Here is a 23,399-nt window from a genome sequence, read left to right as displayed (position 1 = left end):
CTCGAAATTCTTCCCAGCTGGGCTCGAAGACCGGGCACTCCGGAGGAGGCTTGAACTCGTCCGGCCGAGGCAGGCTCATCGTTTCGGACGACCCGGTGGTAGCTCGGACAGGACAGGTCACCGTTCGAAGAATGCTTTTTCAATTTAATTAATTAATTTTTATTTCCTGTCTATTCACCACTAGAGTGGGTGGCAGCCAGTCGACATCAACATGAGAGGAGGCAGCTTACACACACACATACACACACTCAAATACACACATAACCTACACACTCTTCCACTTACACACACACACACACACACATCCACTCACAGTGAGGAGAATGTTCCAAGGCAGTGAGCAGTGAGCACTTCCGCTCGAAAAACTAGACACCACGCAGCTCTTATCTATGCATGTGTAAATTCTCTGTTTCTGCGGTTAAATCGACGTATTAATCAGTAACTACTGAAGGAATACAGTTTACAGCGTGTCCTGTAATGTGATATCTTAAATTACGCAGGACTTTACAGACAGAAATCATAGTTTTATTTATTTATTTTTTTCATATCCTCATGTTTTGTAACTGTACCCTGGAACAGGATATACTCCACTTTAACGTGGGGCTGATTCGAAATTAGGCCACTTGGAAATTTCGTTTTAATTCAGTTTTCACAACACAACACTCTCTTTTTTTAGCGTAAGACAAGACCCTACAATATCAGAAACACAACCCCAACAATCAAAGTATCCTCTAAGAGCAAGCACTTGGCAACTGTGGGGAGGAAGAACTCTCTTTTTAACAGAAAAAGATCCCCAGAAGACTGTCCTTAGCCAAGGGCAACATCTGCCATGACTGTTTGTGGTATGAGGGTAAAGAGAAGACAAAAAAGAGGATAACAGAGCATGCTGCAATAATTAAAAATAAAAAATAAAAAATCAATAAAGTTCACACCAATCCTACAATTCTTGCCACTCACAAACAACAGATAAGGACTCATGTTAAATTTCACATACATAAAGGTGCATATCAATGCAACAGCATCGGCAAATTCTTTAAGCTGCTGGCCCTGTCAACACTAACAGAAAACAGGGGGAAAAAACTATATATTACTTATAACACCATAAGAAAGGGATCATTGAGGATCACCTGATCTAGACCAAACTATAAGGTTCATCAGAAAGAAATGTTTTAAGATTATTCTTAAAAGTAGAAAGGCTGTCTTTCTCTTGAACCCAAAATTGGAGCTCTGTTGGACTAATCTGGTAATAATATTTCAGAATTTATATTTAATGTGAAGGATTTTAAATTAAATTCAAAATTTTACAAAAAGCCAGTGAAGAGAAGCTATACGGGAGAACTATGTAGATACGAAGTGTATGCCACCTTGTGAAAAAGATAATTAATTAAATAGTAACGACTATATAACTAGATGGGGATTCACAGTGTAGGTATATGAAAATGTTTAATTCATTTCTAGAAAAAGGAAGTAACTAACTTCAGTATTTTGTAAGTGTGATGTGTTTTAGGCTTACTTACTTACTTCACAGATGACGTGTTTGTACTGCGCTAAAAACCAGAGGTACTGTCTTATTAATTATTTAATTACTTGCAGATCAAATTACAATATAATCATCAAATAAAGTGACATACATGCATTCATAGAATGAGTAAAAACTAATGATTTAACTCATTTAAGGAGCTTGGAAAGAAGCCCAGTCACCTTCTTTCCAGTCTTCTTAGACCACCATGACCTCGATGACTGAGAACTACACAGACAATGATTCAACTCCTAACCATCAATAAAAACACGTTCCTTTGTCATTGTGGCATTTGAATATCTTTAATTCCTCTTTTGAATGTTTTCTCACTAATTATGTAAAAAGAAATTTCAGAAACAAATTTCAGAAAAATTTGCATTACCTTTTGCCTTTTAATTAAAACATGTTACACAATTTCAAATGCAAATTCAATCATTTTCATAGCTTATTCAGTATAATGAAAGTTTCTTGTCATGTAAAGCTTTAAGCTTGCCACATTTTGATATCTACACTTTTACCTTATAGCTACGAACACACATTTTACTCGCCTAATTCTACATAGTTTCGTTTTATTTATAAATACAGAACCAGGTTGAGGGAGGGGCAGCCAGTTTAACACAGGACAAAAGAAACTTTGGAGGACTGGACCCCGCCCACATGATGGCGTAATGGCCTACTGCCGGAATGGCCAACACGTGGCCCAGGGACCACAAACTGTTCACCAAAGGCACCAATTTGGCAGTGAAATCTATATTTAGGTAAATAAAGTGTTTTCTATTCCTTGTGCAATATCAGTATTATGCAGGTGAAAACAGATGAAGCAGGCTGTGTAAATCATAAAGGTGTAAAAACACTGTTGTAATCAAGAGTAGGGTTTTGTAAATAAATAACTCAGAAGACGTTTTGTTCCATGATGGGGTAAGATATTTGGCACTAAAACATGAAATAAATACATAATCTATCCCGGTCAGCCAAAAGTTAAGGTTAAAAGTATTTCTCAATACAGCTGAGACATCTCAGGCTGCACGTCATGTGCATTGTACATGGATTGGTCATTAAACAAGACAAATATATGTTTTAATTGGACTCCTTAATTCTGAAAAGCTTGTGTTTTTGCCACTACTGAGTCAAACCTCTCAGTGTTCACAAGAAATAACACCATCTGATTTCTGTGGATTTCTCCAAAGGCAGTTTAAGTATAAGCTTTTAAGGTCAATATTTCACAATTGTTTGCAACTAATATCTGTTTAAAATGGACATTATTATGTCATGGTCTTGTCTGACCCAACTTAATTTAAATGACTTTGGATGCCTCTAGCTGGCAGCCACCATGCATCTGCTCCACAGGCTCAAAATCCTAGCTAACGCCAAAAAGTGAAACGACTCTTTACTTTTTCTACTTCAGCGTCAGCCTGTAACAGCTGGCAGCGAATTGCGGGTAATATCAAACGAATTTCATGCTTCCAATTATAATAAAAACACAATATAATGAAGTTGTGCGTTAAACGCCTTTCTTCTTTACTGAGTGACTTATGTTTATGCTTGCGCGGAGGGATACGTGCAGGTGACACTTTTAACGGCTGCCCGGACTCGTTGTTTAAATAGACACTGAGCGCAGTTTGGTTAGATGTATCTCATAAAACATCTGCTTCTTTCTTTCTTTCTTTCTTTCTTTTTGTTTTTGCCATGAATAGTAGTTATTATCAGTTAACTTCCACACAAAGTGGAGTAAACAGTTAAATAAATAAAGAAAATGCAATATATATTTTGTTTTACCAAACAATAGTAAAACTTGCCCCAGTTTTTCTGTGGATTTAGGCTGTCTCATAATCCCAAACTGACTCCATGATGTTGGGATCACTGCTCTGTGGGGACCAGTGCCATCTGTGGCTCTTTGTCTTTCAGTTTACTGATTATTCATCCTGGATCTGGCTGTGTGCATTGAAGTAATGGCAGCTTTAATTTTGCCCACCTCACTTACTGTACTGTTTGTCAGATAAGAATCTAAACATCCAAGAGTGCATTTGCACAGCACTGTGTGTACTAATCAGAGGCAGCTGCTGTAATAAACTGGCTAACAGCTGCTACCTTACACTTAACCCTAACACTTCCTAAGAAGATGAAACTGCTATTTTAATAGAGGAAACTGGTGGTTTTCATACTTTAGGCCAGGGGTGTCCAAACCTTTTGTCCAATAGTGCCATATTTATTCATGGGGATATCACCCAGGGGCCAATAATCTTTCTCAATCGTTTTTTTCTTTTTGAGGTGTAAACATGTTTTTTTTAAAAAAACAAACAAAAAAAAAAAACAACCAGGCATTTTCATTAACACAAGAATAATGGTGACAAAATAAAACTACTTTTGATTCACATATGGACGGTAAAATAACACAAAGGTCAAGCTGTCTGAAATACATGAAACTTCAGTGAAGCTGCTGAATATCAGTGTCTCATGTTAATTGTAATCGATACGTACTTTTCTGTTGTTGTGTGAGTGTATAAAAGTGTTATACACCGATTGGTTGCATCTCATGGTGCTGACAACATGAGGTAAACAAAGAAATTGCACTTTATTAATTCTGTTTGTGGCGGGCCATAAATAATGCATTTGAGGTAGGCACTGGATTTTGGACATGTCTGCTCTAGGCATTTGAGTTTAACAACAAGTCAAAAAAGGGAGCTTGCAGGATATGAGAAATAGTGATATTTTTACTGAGCACATCTGAAGGGAGATTAAAAAACAGTTTGCACATGGAAACAAAACAAGCAACAACACTGAGACCAGTGTACACAGGCTATAGTTGCCTGTTAACCCTATTTATGTGAAAATAGAGTATATTTGATTAACATAAAAACAAACACTTATTAACATGAACCAGGCCACCCGTAACCCACTTAGGGGGGTTAGATGTTAGATTAATGCTAAATTGAAACTGCATGTATGAAATTCACTTAAAATAACTTAAAACGTGCTCGTGAGGAATGGCTGAGCAGTAAATACAAAAGATGTAGTGGCATCTTTTTATTTCCCTTTTTCCTGATTAGTGCAGCGTGGTTATGTAAACCCAGCGTGGGGCAGGGATAGCTCAGGGGCAGGGATAGCTCAGTAGGTAAAGTGGTCGCCCCATGATCGGAAGGTCGGCGGTTCGAATCCACTTAACGGCTACCCTGAGGTACCCCTGAGCAAGGTACCGTCCCTACACACTGCTCCCCGGGCGCCTGCTTAGTGGGCTGCCCACTGCTTCACTGAGTGAATGGGTCAAATGCAGAGAAAAACAAGTAATTTCCCCATGGGGATCAATAAAGTATCCATTATTATTATTAAAGAAAACGTAAAGCTAATAAAAATCAAAATAACTGTAAATCTCAAACTTAAAAGGATCTGAAACAAAATAACTGAGGAAACACCTCTGCATCCGATTACATCCTATTTCAGTTGATTCCTTAGAAGTACAGCTGCTGTGGCCTACTTACCAACATCACCTGATACAGTGAATCTGGAGGGGAGCTGCAGGTCCAGCCTGCGCTCACGGTAACCCGTTCCAAACCAGAGAATGCCATTTAATTACTAAATTGGCTTACAGCAGTGTTTACATGATTGTTCAGAGATAATTATAATAAGCAAAGAGTGGAGAAACATATCTGAAGAGAAACCTCACAGAATATCTTTCCGTCCTCCGTAACAAACCTGACACATTTTCACAGGAACCAGACCAATAAAGACTCCAGATGAGGTCCAAAAGGACCCAGGACCTGTCAAAGCAGAGACTGGTTTGGGTCCAAAGGAAATTCATTTTTAATTTGTAACAAAGCTAGGTTACAGTTACTGGGTGTGAAATGTGGAATTGCATTCATTGCATTCTTTTAAATGTCCACCAGGAGGTGATATCTTTGGCTGCAAAAAGCTTTCCAGTCCTATGGAAGTCTATGGGAAAATTGGGACAGGATCAGAAAGGAATACATCAGAGGGAAAGCTCAGGCCGAGCAGTTTGGAGACAAAGTTTGGGAAGCAAGGCTTGGACATGTGCAGAGGAGGGATAGTGGATTTATGAATATGAAGCTACCAGGCAGGAAAACCGTGGAGAAGATTCACAGATGTAGTGAAGGAGAACAAGAAGAGGTGTGACGGAGGATGATACTGTTGCAGATCAGTTTAGCAGCTGAAAGAAGAAGCTTCCCTGATACATCTGACTTTACTGTCTTGTCTTTGTTTTACTTCCTGTTCTGAAATCTTGTTTCTGCCCATAGAAACTTTAACTAAGAAATCAGATTATCCATTCTAGTGTTTAACACTGAAAATTGTCCAAGATTCGAGCACTTTCACAATTGAAAGCTGTTCCACCTCCCGCCTTTGTCATGACACTGTGAGAGTGTTTTAACAGAAATGTAGACAAGAATTTAGTCGTCAACACCTGTGGAGCAACTCATGGCATCACTGCATGGGCCACCTATGTATTTATTTTCAATGGGAATTATTATACAGTTTCTCCTGTTCTGTTATCCTGTTACAATGGTGAATGCCTGTATTAACACGGCTGAAGTTTGGAATAATGATGTCATTGTATAAATAACTGTATTCAAGCTTCACACTGCTGTAAACACTATTTTGTAAAAAAAAAAGTTTCTGTTTTTGGCTCTCCATGATATCCCTGAGAGGCAATAGTTCTAATATGGTCATGTAAGCACACATCTTCCCTTCAAAGCTGCTATTTAACAAGGATCCGCACATCAATTAAATTCAATTTTACTTATATAGCACCAAATTACAACAGATGCCCCAGAGCACTTAATGATGTAATGAAAACACAAGAAAGTAGTTGCTTTTAAGGGATACAGCAGGGAGCCAAAAAGTTTTAAATAAGGATTATTTTGGTCTGTGAACAATACAAAGCTATTCTAGCAGATAAAAATAAAAATATGTTGATAGAATTGAGCATAACACTCGGTGAAAACTCAAGCAAGACATACTGGAGATGAGGGTGACATGTCCTAGTGATCTTCAGTCATATTTTTGTATGCTGTATAGTTTCTGGAACACCACAACACCTTGTTGACCATTTTGCTGCATGTTGCTCTGCACGGTGTTTGACTGGCTGCTATTCGCAGTCAAACGACACATCTCAGGAGGACATGCAGCCAAACGAGAGGAAGCTGTTATTTTTAGTGGGTGGTGAAGCGGTTAGCAAAGGTGCTTCAAAGCAAGAAGGTTCTGGGTTCAAACCTGGGGGACGGCTGAGTTTGGTTGCGTATGCATGTTCTATCTGTGCCTGCGTGGGTTTCCTCTCGGTACTCCTGCTTCCTCCAACAGTCTAAAGACTTGCACATCAGGTGAATTGGTGATTTTAAATTTGAGTGTGGTTGTCCTGTGTGTAATACAATTCCCACCTAAAGGCAGCTAGGATAAGTCCCAGCGTACATAGAAGAAAATGAGTGAAATAGTAACCTGCTATTTGATTAATAGGCTCTTCTTATTAGTCATAGGTAACGTTTGACACCAGTGGCTTGCATGAAGTGTAGATGCAGACAGGAAATATGAGCAGGAGGGGGGTGGAAAGGCTTGCATCAAAGACCCCTTGGCCTGATTTGTAAGGGGGTCACATGTGGTTATCTGGCACCATCTTAGACCACCGAGTCTCTGACAAGTTTCACACAGAATATGCAAAGACAAAATTTATTCAGAGCACAATTCAAATACAACTTAGCTCACATAAAAATGGCATTACAAGAAAGGCACTGAGAAATGCATCGCTTTGGTTATTTAGGATTAAATAACAGCTTTGCTGTCACAGATTTAGGCCTTACAAATTTCAGTATTCTTCGTCGTTTTCAGAGTCGGGGTTCATTCGGCCCAACTCCTCGTAATCTTTCTCCAAACAAGCCAGGTCCTCTCTGGCCTCTGCAAACTCTCCCTCCTCCATGCCCTCACCCACGTACCAGTGGACAAATGCACGCTTGGCGTACATCAGGTCAAATTTGTGGTCAAGACGAGACCAGGCTTCTGCAATAGCAGTGGTGTTGCTCAGCATGCATACAGCCCTCTGGACCTTGGCCAGGTCTCCACCAGGAACTGCAGTTGGAGGCTGGTAATTAATGCCGACCTGTAAAGACAAAGTTAAAAGTCAGAAACATGACGTATTTTAAACACAACCCAGCAACTACTAAATATGTTTTCCCTGACCGACTGGCAAATGGCTGCAGGAAGTTGCAGTTATGATTGATTTCAGCAGTCAGCCATTTTTGGCATGAAAGATACCGACTTGTCTGCAAACAGTCACCAACTAATCATCAAACGGTAGTGAAAACTGAAAAAGTGAGATGCAAACCAGAAATGGAGAATGTTCACCTGTAATGTAAAAAGACGTGTTTTACTTGCTACACATGTTCTCTAGTGATGCCTGATTTCATGGGGTCAGTGACTGATTTCTTGGCCTGTGTGACTACTGATTACATCTGACATCATTAGCCATTTCTAGGTTTAAATGCTCCTTCGCAGACACTGAGGAACCACTTAGGGTTAAAACAGTCAAAATTCTCTACCCTGTTCTTTCGGGTGTTAAAGATTAACATCCAGGCAGCCATGGAAAGTGGATTTATGAGGCTTAGTCGAATAGTTTACACATTTGCCTAACAGTTAAATTCTGGGAGGAGACACAAATCCTGTTAGTTGAAGGGAACCAAACATAAAAATCTGCCAGATTATGGCACTTGCTATGGTGAATAAGGCAGTAGTGGGAAGTAGCTCTGAGGAGTTTGCAGAGGTGGTAGGTACCATAGTACAAATACTTCTTTACTGTGCTTAAGTACAATTTTCAGTTTTCTGTTTTTTACTTGAGTATTTATTTTTCACACAACTTTGTACTTTTTCTCCGTACATTTTAAGACCAATAACTGTACTTTCCACTCTTTACATTTTCAAAACAGGCTTCTCATTTTTGGTTTAAGACATTTGAGGGGAGTTATTATTTCACATCTAGCCTTTAAACATCAGACCTGTTTGAGCAGTAACAGTAAAAATGAAAGGCAATCCTAATGGTCTATCAATCACTGGGGGTTATTGCATACAAAAAGATGAAAGGTACATAACTTATAGCGCCATAGCCATTTTAAGCAGCTGTACCTAACTTCATTTATAGGTAAGAACTGTTCAGTGGTATTTGATAAACTGGAAAGCTAAAGCTTACATGCAAGTCCTCATTGGATAACTTCACATCATGTACATAGTGGATCTACACACGATGTGAAGTTATGTGTTTTTTTCATGTGGAACGCCCTGCAAAACAAACTAAGGTAGACTAACTATGTTAAAGGTTGCATTAAAACACTCAGCAATTTAATGCAGAATAAACAGGTTTGCTTGCCTCACTGTAATGAACTCACAGTAAACCAGTGTGTTGGACTGGTGTATAATGACTGTGGTGTTCATGAACTTTGCTAATGGAGCATCTTTCATGAACAGAGTTAGGAAACATTAAGTATAGTAGAGATGAATTTGGATTTAACCTGATGATGCTTAGATTCATTCACTGAATTGCACATTAATATCAACTGTTTACCATCTAGTACAAATACAGCATAAAAAGTATACTGTCTGTATACTAGACAGCATACTGTTTATCCTGTCTAGTATACAGACAATATAAACAGTATACTGTCAAGGCAGTATGTCATGATAGCCTGTGAAACATCCGCTTACATCTTGTTGAATTCAGCTGTGTAAATCCACAAAGAGCAGTAAACCTCAGAGTAGCAGAGCAGGTCAGCTGATCACAGCTTGTACATATAGACAACCTATTGGAGCTCACAATAGAAATCATTATGAGTTGTGTTTCTTTTCGTCATGCTAATCCACAGGATGGAATGGAAGGAAGAACACACTGAAAACCTCAGTCAAGAGCACCTCTGAGGTGATCCATCCACAATGCTACGTTAGTTGTTAACATGTTGCTGTGCAGTTTGGATTACTCTGTATGAAAAAGCTCTAAAACTAAGGTTAATGTCCACATGGCCATCTTAGCTTTTTCTGATGACTTTATGTGTTCAATTACTGATTTCTGGTCACATTAAATAAAATATGATGTCCATTTTGTAAATTATGGACATCATTGAGGTCAGAATTGAGGACTCTTCAGGGTATGTTCACTGGCCGGTCAATTTCTAATTAAGATCAACCCCTTGCTCGCCATTTCCTGTTTTCAAACACCAAGATGTTAATGTGACATTGTTCAGCTTGAGGTTTCAAAACAGAACTTCATATCATCCATCTTTTGTAATGTCTCTGATGGCTACTAACCTTGAAGCCAGTGGGGCACCAATCAACAAACTGAATGGAGCGCCGGGTCTTGATATTTGCAATGGCAGCGTTCACATCCTTTGGGATGACATCGCCTCGGTACAGCATGCAGCACGCCATGTACTTGCCGTTACGAGGATCACACTTGACCATCTGGTTGGTCGGTTCAAAGCAAGCACTGGTAATTTCAGACACGGTCAGCTGCTCGTGGTACGCCTTCTCAGCAGAGATGATTGGTGAGTAAGTAACCAGAGGGAAGTGAATACGAGGAAATGGGACCAGGTTGGTCTGGAACTCCATCAGATCCACATTGAGGGCGCCATCAAAACGAAGGGAGGCTGTGATTGAGGAGACAATCTGACCAATCAGTCTGTTGAGGTTGATGTAACCAGGACTCTCAATGTCTATATTACGATGACAGATGTCGTAGATGGCCTCATTATCAACCATGAAGGCACAGTCGGAGTGCTCCAGGGTGGTGTGGGTGGTCAGGATGGCATTGTAGGGCTCCACCACTGCCGTGGACACTTTAGGAGCTGGGTAGATGGCAAACTCCAACTTGGATTTCTTGCCGTAATCGAGCGAAAGACGCTCCATTAGCAAAGAGGTGAAGCCAGAGCCGGTACCACCTCCAAAGCTGTGAAAGACGAGGAAACCCTGCAGGCCGGTGCACTGGTCGGTCTGACGAGACACAAGAGTTTTCAGTATTAAAGCAGCTAAAGCCAAATTTCATACAGTTTATCAAACAGGTAAGTAACCTTATTGATAGGGTGTTTCTTTCTGAAATTGTAGAGCCTTTTACTTTACATAATAAAGTATCTTGAGGTGACTGTATAAATAAAACTAAATTGAATTTTCATCATTTCTTTTTCACAACTGGTTCCATTTTTCCATTTCTTACAGGTTTCAGTTGTACCAAACCACGTGTGTATCAGTCTTGAGGACACCACAAGCCACTTTGCAGCATCTGCAGTTTTGATTATAGCAGCACAAGCAGAAGAAACAGCAGCCACGGCCTCCTGATGGAAATCACTATCAACCACCAAAACCAACTGCTTCCTACACGCACATGCCAGTTTCTGTTGAAGTTAAAATAAATTTTTAGCTTCTAGCTATCATTTGGAAACAGTTGCTATTGTGGGAGTTTATCTCCCTTAACAGACCAATCAGCATGCATTAGCTGATTTTATACGGGGCCAAACAGCTTCACTATAAGAAAAACTTGTGGTAACTAAACAACTTTAAAAAACTTTAAAGAAAAACAACTTTTTTTTAAAAAATTTAATGTGTTTATTGCCTAGAAGAAGGTATAAATGGTTCTTTAGTCATTTGCTCCTCTTCTTTCAGGGCTATTTCATGAGTGCCTGTAGACAGTTTCTGTACAATGGGATTAAAAGGCGGAGGAGAAAGTTCCCCCAAATCTCCTCTAGTTGTAGTTCATGTGGGAAAAGTTCTAGGGGTATTGATCCAAGATGGCGCCGGTGCGTGTGGCTTGCCGTCTATCACTGCCAGTGTTATGTTTGTTTGTTTTGATTTTATTGACTATTGTAATAAATGCCAACTCTCTCTTGGTGTATGATCGCCTAACCCTACTGGATCTCCGACCTTCTGTCAAAGGCTGGGCAAAGTGGAACCAAGCTGAACATAAAACTTTGCCCCCGCTAATATCGGAGATCCCGGCTCACCTGTGCCGTGTTCCAGATCCACCACTCCGGCAAAAGTGCCGTCGCCGGGGTCGAAGGGCTGGCTTCCTGGTGAAGCTGAAAGCTTCTTTAAGGTATTCTCTTAAGCCCTTGTCCAGAAAACAAGGAGTGGTGCCAAACTTCTGTTTCTCTCGGCGATCGTTGGAACCTGTCTGTGCCTGTCTGGTACCTGTCATCGGCCTAGATGGGATGTCCCGAAAACCCTGCTCTCCTCGCCCCCGCCGACGTGGTGTGAATCTGCGGAACCTGCGGCCTCTGTGTCGGGCTTCTAGGACGGCTAGCGACGGGGATCCGCTGCTTACCGCCAGGATTGGCCTGGTAAATGCTAGGTCCCTAGCGAACAAAACGTTTATCCTGAAGGATTTTTTCACATCCCGAGGACTGGATTTTCTTTGTGTGTGCGAGACGTGGCTGAGCGCCGGTGAGTGCAGCATCTTCTCGGATCTTCTACCCGGCGATTGCTGCTATTTTAATTCCCCACGTATGTTGGGCCGAGGAGGAGGAATAGCTACGATCTTTAAAAGTCATTTTAAATGTAAGCAGCTATCAACCCCGTCATTCACCAGCTTTGAACTGTCTGTGTTTGAGCTGGGCTGCTCTCACACAGTGTTGTGTGCGGTGGTTTACCGGCCTCCAAAATACAATAAGGACTTTGTGAGTGACTTTGCTGACTTCTTGGCTGAATTCATGCCAAAATATGATCGTGTTCTTATTGCTGGGGATTTTAATATTCACGTGTGTTGTCCTGATATGCCCATGGCGAAGGGCTTTTTAAACCTTATTGATTCGTTTAATCTGGTGCAATGTGTGACAGGTCCCACACATGAACGTGGACACACGCTTGATCTTGTTTTATCTCATGGTTTTTCTGTTTTTAACATAGAGATTTGTGATGCTGTGTTTTCTGACCACAGTCCTGTGATGTTTGAAGTTCCTCTTGCCTGTGCCTCAGTTAAAACTCGCGCTGCTGCTCAGCGCTGTCGTGTTTTTAACTCCTCCACTGCTGAACACTTTTCAACAGTCTTTGACCAGATCTGTAAGATCCCGGATTTTTTATGCAGCCAGACTGAGGAACTGAGCTCATGGTTTTATTCTACCTGTCGGACTGCTTTGGACACTGTGGCTCCATTAAAATCCAGACTGCCTAAAACTAAATCTGAGCCCTGGCTGAACGACTTGACCCGAGCTGTCAGACGCGACTGCCGTCGAGCTGAGCGCAAGTGGAAAAAGGACAAACTACAAGTGTCATTCCAGATGCTGAAGGACTGTTGGCGTCGATATCAAAGAACTGTAAAAGATGCCAAAAGAAAACACTTATCTGACATTATTTTGTCAAACTGCCACAACCCACGTGTTTTATTTAATACTATTAACTCTGTTCTTAATGCACCATATACTGACTGTATTGAGCCCTCATCAGAAGCCTGTGAAAATTTTTTTACACTTTTTTATCGAGAAGGTCTCCTCCACAAGGGCTCAAATCTCTCCTCATGCTCACGACCTCTCAGTCTCTGTTTCCTGCTCTGCTGTCTTTGACAGGTTTGAGCCTGTGACTCTATCCTTTTTAAAGGAGACTGTTGGTCATCTTAAGCCTGCAGGGTCTCCAAATGATGCTGTCCCTCCTCGACTTTTAAAAGAGGTGTTACCTACAGTTGGTCCTTTGGTGCTTGAGCTGGTAAACCATAGTCTGATGTCAGGTGTTGTCCCTAAAGATTTTAAACATGCAGTAGGTCAAACCCCTGATTAAAAAACCTGCTCTTGATCCTATGGTTCTTGCAAATTACAGGCCTATCTCCAAACTACCTTTTCTTTCCAAAATTCTTGAAAAGGTAGTTTACAGCCAAATAATGGCCTTCCTGGAAAAGCAAAATGTTTTAGAGGTTTTCCAATCTGGTTTTAAACCCTTTCATAGCACTGAATCAGCCCTTTTAAAAGTTTTTAATGACATATTTTTAGCGACTGATGCTGGGGACTGTGTTGTTCTTGTGCTTTTAGATTTGACAGCTGCGTTTGATACCGTGGATCATGCCATTTTATTCTCTCGTTTGGAGCACTGGGTGGGCATTAGGGGCACAGCACTGGAGTGGTTCAGGTCCTACTTGACGGGGCGAACTTTTTGTGTCAGCCTTGGTGACTATGCGTCGTCCTCCGCTCCCCTCTTGTGTGGTGTCCCACAGGGCTCAGTTCTAGGCCCCCTCCTCTTCTCTTTATATCTGCTTCCTCTTGGTTCTGTACTGAGAAAGCACGGCATTGCTTTCCACTTTTATGCTGATGACTGTCAGATCTATGTCCCTCTAAAGAAAAAAGGCAGATACCTTACACAGCCATTACTTCAGTGTCTCGATGACATTAAGGCTTGGATGTCTGTTAACTTTTTAAAATTCAATGATTAAAAAGACAGAGGTGATGGTTTTTGGCAGCCCCACTGAGACCCCCAATGTGTATGTAGATTCCCTGGCACAGTATGTTAAGCCAACTGTCACAAACCTGGGGGTCAAAGTGGACTGTGATCTAAAGTTTGATAATCAAATTAAGGCCGTGGTAAAATCTAGCTTCTTTCACCTCAGGCAGCTGGCAAAAATAAAGCCAATTCTTTCACAGCAGCACTTTGAGACAGTGATCCACGCCTTTGTTAGCACTCGGCTGGATTACTGTAATGCACTTTATATAGGGGTCAGTGCATTATATATTAGTCATCTACAGAGGGTGCAAAATGCCGCAGCTCGTCTTTTAACTGGCACTCGAAAGTTTGAGCACATTTCCCCTGTTTTAGCTTCACTTCACTGGCTGCCCATTTCTTTTAGGATTCATTTTAAAATTCTTTTATTTACTTTTAAAGCTCTCCATGGCCTAGCTCCATCTTATCTCTCTGAGCTGCTACAGCCTTATACACCCACCCGCTCTCTCAGGTCAGCTGATCAGCTGCTCCTGAAGATACCCAGGACTGGGCGTAAACTTAGAGGAGATCGTGCTTTTGCTGTAGCAGCTCCCAAACGGTGGAACGAGCTTCCTTTAGAGATTAGACAGACCACTTCTTTATCTGTTTTTAAGTCACTCTTGAAAACCCACCTCTTTACCTTGGCCTTTGACACCACGTGAGATGTTGGTTTTTTATTTTTATTTTAGTTGTTTTTAGGTGATTCGATGCTGTTTTATCTTGTTTTTGCTTTAACATAGGGCTGTTTTAATTTGATGTCTTATGTGTTTTATTTATTTAATTTGCTGTTTTTTGTTATTCTATTGTTTTAACTTATTTTCTGTACAGCACTTTGTTCCTGTGCTGGGTATTTTAAAGTGCTTTATAAATAAAATTGGATTGGATTGGAAAAGTAGCTCAGATACTGTTAATGAGCACTGAAGCAAGCCACCAGTCTGGTTATCTTGCAATATTTTCTTTTATTGCATTTCACTTTGATGCCTGAGTTTTTAAATTTCTTGGAATCTGCCAGTGTTAAGTCTTGATGCATGCTCAATCATCCAGGTAAGTAAATCTCCAAAAGTTGACTCTGTTCATCTGGACGTAGCGTTTTGTGGGAGAAACGTTTCATCACTCATCCAAGTCTCAGCTTGACTGCAGATTTCCCCAATCTTATAAACAGTACATTTGCATAATGACTGAAACCAGCCCATTGAAGGAACAAAGGGCTGGGAGGTCAGTTCCTTAATCTTAACTATGCAAATTCTCATGACCACTGATCAAAGCCCACTGATCAATGGCCTCTCCAGGATGTTCTGGACAGGGAGTCAAGGAGGCCATTTATGTGAAAAGGGAAAGACCATCTCTGAATCGAGGAGGGGGCCTAAGGGTACATCTTTCGCCATCTTACAATGCTGTGATTGCAGCCATTCACCAAATCTCTGTGAATGGTACTGATGGCCATTGATCAGTGGGCTTTGATCAGTGAGCTTTGGTCAGTTGTCTGTCGTTGGCTGCTTTCAGGTAGAAAGTGTACCAACCTGAAAATGATTAATAATAAACAAGTCTAAAATAAAATATTAACTGACTTTTTTTCATATTATGCTCATTTGCCTTATTCCTGTAACTTAATTTAGCATCACTCACATATCCGTCTGTTCAATATGTATCAAAACCCACCAACCTGTTAGCTTGCTATAGCCTAAAGGCTGAAAGTTTTATTACTGTAGTAAAACCAGTTCTTCTAAATTCTGCTAATTATTATTTTATACCGGTGCAAACAGGTTTTATGGGGTTGTGCCAAAGTTGGTGCAGCAGTTTCTTAAACACAAGCTACAACAAGCTATGCTGTGAGGTTAAGATGAGCAGGGAGGCGGGCCTGGGGTAACTGACGCCAGTAGCATTGGTATACTAGAGTTACCATCTCCTCATCTGATTCAAACCTAGAAAGGAAGCAGGATATTCCTTTAAGTGTCACGTCAATTATGATGCTTCTCCTTATTCCATGTCATGTATTTGCTCTAACAATAGGAATACAGCTGCTGTTTGACAGGAGTCACCTTAAAGCGAGAAGAGCTTAAATGGTTTGTTTCTGAAAAGGCAACAGCACAAGATGAACAAGGGTTATTTTAAACTGTGAGTCTAGTAACACAGATAAACTATATAAAAAACCAACAACCAAAAAATCCAAAACGTTTTAAACTACAGTCACTAAACCTCAAAAAAAAAAATAAAAATGAATAACTAGAGAGAAAAAAAGAAAACTTAAATAAAAGGTCCAAATAATAAAAAGGGTTTAATAATAAAACTATTATAAGAGCACCATTACCCCTACTGATAAAGAAAATAGCAGAGCTTCTCTTTCATCTCTTTCATTACTAACCATTTTACGGATGCGCTCCATGACTCCATCAATGATTTCTTTCCCGACAGTGTAATGACCTCGAGCGTAGTTGTTGGCTGCATCTTCTTTTCCAGAGATCAGCTGCTCAGGGTGGAAGAGCTCCCTGTACTTTCCGACCCTCACTTCATCTGAAAGGAAAGATCTCATTCAGACCCGACTCATCTCCCCTTTAGGTCATGATCCTGGTTCTTAGCCCCTGAATTTTGAAGGGGTTCTTTTCTTTTACTTTGAATTGTTATTTAGCACTGTGTTTGGTCCATAGATTTATTATTAGATTTGAGTTTCACATTTTTGCTCAAGTGTGTTGATTAGCATTCTTTGGGTGTAGTCCCTTGTTTCCTAGCGTGCTGGTGTCTTATCTCAGTGTTCACCTGGTTTACTCTCCCCACTTCATTATCCTTGATTAAGTTCACCTGTTCCTTGTTACCGAGCTGTTTCTTCTCCCCTCATTAGCCCTCAGTGTATAAAAGCATGTGTATAAATAACCCCGCCTTTTGGTTCAAACTACACAATCCTGCATTCCTCAAAGTTTTCTTTTCATTGTTTTGTTTGTATTTTGTTTTTTCTTATTTTGGTTGTGAACTGCTTTTTAGGGGTTTTTATCTTAATAAACAACTCACTCTTTTTTTTGTCTGGCGTTTGCTTGCACACTCCTCACCTTTTAACACATCAATATGGTAATCCCATCATTTTACTATATTTTACCAGTCAAGATCTAATCTAATGCAGTGAGGATGCAGGTGATAAAATGTAGACTTTACTCAAACGTGATACAGCGTGGAGCCATGAAGTTGACAAAATGTAGCAAGAGATAACCTGACAGGTCAAAAATATCAAATTATATTTTAACTTCACATATGAAGGTGCTTGCTTAAACTTTTAATCACATAAATAAATAAATAAATCTATAATATTTTACCAATCTGAAATAGGGAATACAGGACATTTCAGTTATTTATTATATTATAAAGTTGTCAAGTATGTTTCTGATTTGTGTAATCCACAAACTATATGTAAAAAATGGATATGGCTACTATAGTGTTTTTTTTGTTTTTTTTTTAAATGCTTCAACATTGGGATTTATTCCATTATACTGGGTTTGTGGAGTCTGGGGTTCATTGCTGTAGGGAGCCAAGGCTGGTTAGCAAGTTGAAATTATAAACTTTGCGTTCAGCACACAAACAAAAAGATCTGGAATTAGCATTGAGTAGACAAAATACTAGAATTTCATCAATCAAAACTGAAGCACAAACTTCTTCGACAGAGCATGTCACATTATTTTCCAGATAATTCTATCAAACTGCTCCAGCAATCACCAACAACACAAATACAACAAAGAGGTCCTGTTCAGTGGCTCAACAGATGAGTTGAGGCCTAGCAGGCAGGCATATCCACCACTGTACTGACTGCAGGAAGGGAGAAACTATCCCTACAGGCAAAATCTGTTCTTTATTCCTTTTCTTTTTTGGTTGTAAAATGCGCTTTTAAATGATATAAAGTTCTCTGGGGATTGACTCACCTCAAGTGGCCATTAGAGGAGCTGCAGCTTTTGACACTTGTGTTCATTTTTCAGCCCCAGAGGCTGCTGCTTGGGCTGGCTGTAGTGAAGGTCTGCTCCTTAACTATGTTACTTTTCATTATTTATCGACAGGTCATGTGGTTTTTTTGCAGAACCTTAGAGAAACTAAATTTGTGAAAGAAATATTTAATTTTAAGACCGTTCAGTGAAGGCTTAGTAAGCAGTTATATCAAATGAAACAATAAAAGTCTGGAAAAAGGTTGAGACATAATGGAAGAAAATGTTCTTTCCCTGCTCAAATCCACTGAATATTACCTTCCACATCCAGCTGTTTACATAATATCCATTCAATAAAAGGTGAAGGACTCACGACTGCACTTGTTGCCTGGATACCAGTCTTAACTGCCCATGGCTCATGTGGATTGAAATGCGTAACACTTGATACTTATGACCACAGATAATTGGACCCCAAATGATAATTAAAAAAATAAGGAGGGTAAAAAAAGCACATAATCAAAGCTGCTCACCAACCACAGTGGGCTCCAGGTCCACGTATATCGCTCGTGGAACGTGACGCCCAGAGCTCCCAGTGTTGAAGAAAGTGTTGAAAGGATCTTCTCGAGAGTTTGCTTCAGCTGGAGAGTCCAGGAAGACGCCATCAGGCCCAACACCATGCTCCAGGCAGAAGAGCTCCCAGCAGGCATTTCCCATCTGGACACCTGCTTGGCCCACATGGATAGAGATGCACTCCCTCTGCACAGAAGATCAAGTTGGAAGCTTATCATAGACACAAAGTATAAATCAGCACAGTCACCAACTGGAAACATCATTCAGATTCACAAAAAAGGATCTTTAGAAGACAAGTTAACTATAAAACTGTACTTTTTTTGCCATGCTGGATGCATATTTGAAGTCAGACTCATTTCAGATAAAGGTGCTCAGCACAGTAGCAGACAATGAAAGTTTTCTTTTTTCTTTTTTTTTCTTTTTTTTTACCAGAGAAACTTAATTAGGGTGTTTTTCTGCATAGAGGAATTTCTGGCAACACCCAAAGAGATTTTGTTCAGAGCCAAAGGAAAATTACTGGAAACTTTTTTAAAAACATTTTTGCTTAAATTTTACTCGAGTGGAATAAAAGGTTTATAAAATAATAAATGTATTGATGACAAAGCCCAAAATACCAAGAAAATGCATTCAAATCTCTCACATAGGTAAAAACAGACTTGTTTCCTTTACTGTTGTGAAACCACAGATTTAAACTGGGAGCCAAACAGAAAAGGTCCTCAGTATTTAAATTTAATTATCACTGAATTAAAAAAGAAAAGAAAAGAAAAAAGTTTTACTTTGGAGAAAAATGCTTTAATCACATTTGATGTGATTTTTGTTTGTTTATTTTTCTTTATTTTGGAGGATTTATAAAAATGCAGGCAGAATGTTCAAGTGTCCATAAATCAAAATATGACAATGATTATTTGATGAGTTGCTTAAACTTGATTCTTCAAAATATAAAGAAATGCTAAAAGAAGTCGAGTTACTCTAATTCAGACACATAAACTGAAGATGTAAAATCCTAACTTAAGCTAAAAAGAAACACCTGTAAGAAAAGAAAAACATTAATGAAGAGATACTATGTAAGTATATAAAAATAAATGAAATTGCTCAATTTTAAATTATGCTGAAAGTAAAATATGTAAAATAATCCACTTATTTAAAAATCAAATAATATTTAAAGTAATTAGATTTCATAATTTGGCTTAGAATTTTACTTTCGCACTGCAGTTAAGAGCTCAGAGCACAAACATCTCCTAATACACTCTCTTTTGTGCTGTGTCTGTGCCCTTTGTCTGTCTATTGTTAGGTGTAAACAATACTGAAAAACAGGCCACACTCATTTCAACACTTCACTGGTGCATCTTCCAAAATCTTCCAGTCGTGTTTCAGCATGTTGAAAATTTCAGCTCGTTTTACCCAGAGGCAGAACATCCCCTTAGATGGTTTTTCACTGTTGAGTGACAGTTTTTAAGTTATAGGGAGACAATAGAGAACATGAATGCTAAAACATGCGCAGCAAATCTTAAATATGAACCAATAAATAGGCTACAAACTGCAGATTAAACCACCTAATAGGAAGAACAAAAGAAAACTGGAAGATCATGAGCAAAATTATGACACATCCAGGTCCAAGCACTCAATGTAGGTTTGAATTAAAAAGGGAAAAAAGGTCCCTTTTTTCGAGAAACATTAAAAATATACCAAAGTGTATTTACTTGCACTTTCTTCAGGGTATAGGCCCTTAAAATATGATTAAAGAATAATGTGAGCAACAGAACTAATTTATTCAGTGCAGACTGCGTGTGCAGAGCGGAGGTCATTGAGGAAAAAGTGATTTTTATGTATTAAAAACCAAACATTAAAGTTTCTAGATTTCCAGAGATTCCCTTACCATGTTGCTTCAGACGATTTTAAAAGCAACTTCTGTTGTGGAGTATCTGAAGTTTAGCGTCTGTCAGTGAGGCTCTGGACAGACACAGACTGCGTAATTCCTCTGCCGCGTCCCGGGACGAGTAACGTGTCTCCACCAGCACAGCTCGGTTCTGTCCCGCGTGCTGCTCGCCGCTCTTTATACATGTAGACGACTCTCAGTTGGGTCTGTCTGAAGGTGCTGATTCAGGGCTTTGGGAGGAGGGAGAAGACTGATGTACGGAGGGAGGGATGAAAGCTTTCCTCCCCCATTAAGCCAGTTCTGCCTCAAAATGTTGTTTTAGACACTTTTCTGGCTTGTTGTTACTTGTATGCATTAGAAGAAACGGCATTAGGACAGAAAATCAGACACACTTGTCATCTTTGACAAGTTTGTTCACATTTTCCCTCTTGGTAGAGCAAAACCTGACTACAAACAACTCTCCGTTTTATAAAGTTATACAATTTTCTTTTGTTTTCAGCTCTTTGGCTCCTTTGTTTAGCAGAATGAAAAAAAGGAATAGACATTAAAGTGTACTTTCAAATTCTACTGAAGGAAAACAGTGATCAAAAATATAATGCATGCATAATAATGCATGTGTTGGCTACATTATAAAACTGTTGGGTTGTTACATTTTCTGGAGTCAAGGAGCAGCTATTTAACCCCTTTAAAGGGTCAGATGATAAATATGAGTAGTCTAAAGATTGGTTTAGAGAAAAGAACATACAGGTCTGTCAATCATTTTCCCCTTTTGACCTGAAAACAAACATTTAAAACAATTTAAGAGGGAAAAATCTTTTTGGTTATACTGCTGAATTTAACCTGGTAAACCTTCAGTAAGTAGTAGCCACCTGCTGATAAACAAATACACTTGGTTTACTGACCATCAGCAGGTGCGAGTACCACCATAAAAGCAGAAGGCTGGCGGTTTACTGGTCGGGAGCATTCAGGTGTGGGTTAACACAATGTCAAAGAAGAGAGACACAAGCAATGATCTGAAAAAAAGAAACTGTTGCTACACATCAATCTGGAAAGTTTTCACGGTCATTTCTGAACAGTTTGAAGTGAATCAGATTATTCATAACTGGAAAATGAGACAGTTGCCAGAGTGGACATCCCAGGAAGTTTAACTGTAACTGTAACAAACATGGCTTGTTTAGAAGGATTGTGAAGAGAAATGCAGAAGTTTAGCAAAATTCTTGTTTAAAAAAAACATAGCTTGGTGACCTGTGTGTATTTTCAGTGATTTGAACAAAGCTTTCAGACTTTTCAACCATTAATATCTATGCACGCTTACAGATTTACACACACTGTTTGGGATACGCAAACAAAATCTCTGCACAGATCGAAATACACACATGTTGTTTAAGATACACAAGCATACGGTTTCGCTACAATAATGGCCTGAAAAAGGCTGTTCGTCTAAAAGGAACATGGCAGCACAGCTTGCAAAGGTATTTTCGAGCAAAACAAGTCTTCTGGAAAAACGTCCTCTGGACATATGAGACGAAAGTGGAGATGTTTGGCCATAATGCACAATGACACATTTGGCAAAAACCCAACACAGCATATCAGCACAAACATCTCGTACCAACTGTCAGCACAAAAGTGGAGGGGTGACGATTTCAGGCTTGTTGTGCAGCCACGGGACACCTTGAAATCACTGAGTTGAGCATTAACTCTTCTGTATACCAAAGTAGTCAAGAATAAAATTCGAGGCTATCTGTCCACATAGTTAAAAGTTGTATTGAAATTGTTTGCAACAAGACAATCATCCCAAGCACATGAGCAAAACTACAACAGAATATCTTAAAAAAGGAAAAGAAACCTCAAAGCAAACTTCAAACTGAAATGCTGTGGTGGGACCATAAGAGAGCCGTGCATAAACAAATACCTGCAAACCTCAATGAACTGAAACAATTTTGTAAAGAAGGGTGGGACAAAATTCCTCCACAACGATGTGAAAGACTGATAAGGTCATACAGAAAACAATTACTTTAAGTTATTCCTGCTAAAGGTGGTTCTACTAGCTTCTGAGTCATGGAGTGTACTTTTCTAAGAATTGCACAGAACCCTGTGAAAAATGTATTTTTCACATAATCGTACATGAGTCAATTCAATATGGAGGAGTTAAAGAATGCTAAATTTTGCCTCTGAAAACATGAGAATCCCAAGAAACATAATTTTTCTGCACTGTCTGTGACATAAAATATTTAGTATTTTGCATACATGAAGAACCTTAAGAATATCAGCATGTATTGCAAAAATATTAGACTTGAAAACATATTTGATTTATTACTCAGGTTTGCATTTACATACATTTTCTGTTGAAGATCTCTACAAGAGAGTATCTTTCTCGCATTTGTGCCATGAAATCTAATATTTCTCTTTTATTAAAAAACCTGTTGGAATGATCCTGTGTCATCATTTGCTGGTTTTGAAAGGCAGTCTTTCACCAGTATCCGATTGCTCTGTTTAGCATTCATCAAATCAAAGCTTCAGATATCTGTCAGATAGCATTTCCTTTCTGGAATAAAGGTACTTAGTGGTGGGAAAAGCACCCATTGTTAGAGATATTACCAGAATTACATTTGGTGAATGCGAGTCTGAAACTCCCCCAAAGGGAGACTGTCTTAATTAGTTTTAGTTCTTAATTGTCTTAATTATTAGCTTGACATTTCCACTTTGTAACTTTTTAACTCCACAATTTTTCTTTTTTAATGTATTATTTGACATTTTTAGTTAAAATGATCAATAATTAACAGTAAAATGCTGTTATTGTGTTCATGCTAGGCTAGGCTTATTTATTTATTTATTACCAGACTTTTACTTGCACACATAGTTGCAGTGTATAACAAAAAGTCACACATTATATTCTAGAGCAATAACTACTGTATAATATCAAAGCCTGGGTGAACAGGGGTGCCGAAGGAGCTGCAGCAGCCCCTGGCTGATTGTAGAGGACCTGCAAGTCCCCAGATACAGCTGGGTCGTGTTTAATTGAATTGTGTCAGTTATTTATTTTTAATTTGTAATTCAGTCCCACCATGGACATTAGTCTATTATTAATCATTAGTCAGTGATG

General features: G+C 39.3%; 2 protein-coding genes across 3 annotated transcripts in view; both read right to left on the bottom strand.

Moving 5' to 3' along the window:
- Positions 1-301, bottom strand: part of kdm5bb (lysine demethylase 5Bb) — a 24,765-nt gene extending 24,464 nt beyond the window's left edge. For both annotated transcript variants that reach the window (XM_085392824.1, XM_085392825.1), the window contains exon 1: positions 1-301. This exon is cut by the window's left edge and continues 74 nt beyond it. In XM_085392824.1, coding sequence (XP_085248950.1) covers positions 1-79 — 79 coding nt within the window. In that variant the 5' untranslated portion in view covers positions 80-301.
- A 6,857-nt stretch (positions 302-7,158) lies between these two features.
- Positions 7,159-20,533, bottom strand: tuba5 (tubulin alpha 5). The gene is made up of 5 exons (XM_085393009.1): positions 20,297-20,533; positions 18,381-18,606; positions 16,314-16,462; positions 9,812-10,492; positions 7,159-7,619 (listed from the first exon to the last, which is right to left on the bottom strand). The coding sequence occupies exons 1-5, from the start codon at positions 20,297-20,299 to the stop codon at positions 7,329-7,331; spliced, it is 1,350 nt and encodes a 449-aa protein (XP_085249135.1). The 5' UTR covers positions 20,300-20,533; the 3' UTR covers positions 7,159-7,328.
- Positions 20,534-23,399: the final 2,866 nt, after the last annotated feature.

The sequence above is a fragment of the Rhamphochromis longiceps genome, linkage group LG20 (genome assembly GCF_057381845.1).
Source record: "Rhamphochromis longiceps isolate RC_006_pf linkage group LG20, R_longiceps_female_GT1.1, whole genome shotgun sequence".
NCBI classification, from domain to species: Eukaryota; Metazoa; Chordata; class Actinopteri; order Cichliformes; family Cichlidae; genus Rhamphochromis; species Rhamphochromis longiceps.
Note: the sequence above shows the minus strand (reverse complement) of the source record. Positions and strands in the feature narration are given on the sequence as shown.

Bases quoted from the DNA above. Each gene is read 5' to 3' on its own strand.
- tuba5 (XM_085393009.1), bottom strand. The intron at 16,463-18,380 runs GTGAGCAGCTTT...CTTTCCTTTCAG, and splicing joins CCTGGAGCCCACTGTGGTTG to ATGAAGTGAGGGTCGGAAAG. The intron at 7,620-9,811 runs GTTAGTAGCCAT...TTGTCTTTACAG, and splicing joins GGTGCCCCACTGGCTTCAAG to GTCGGCATTAATTACCAGCC.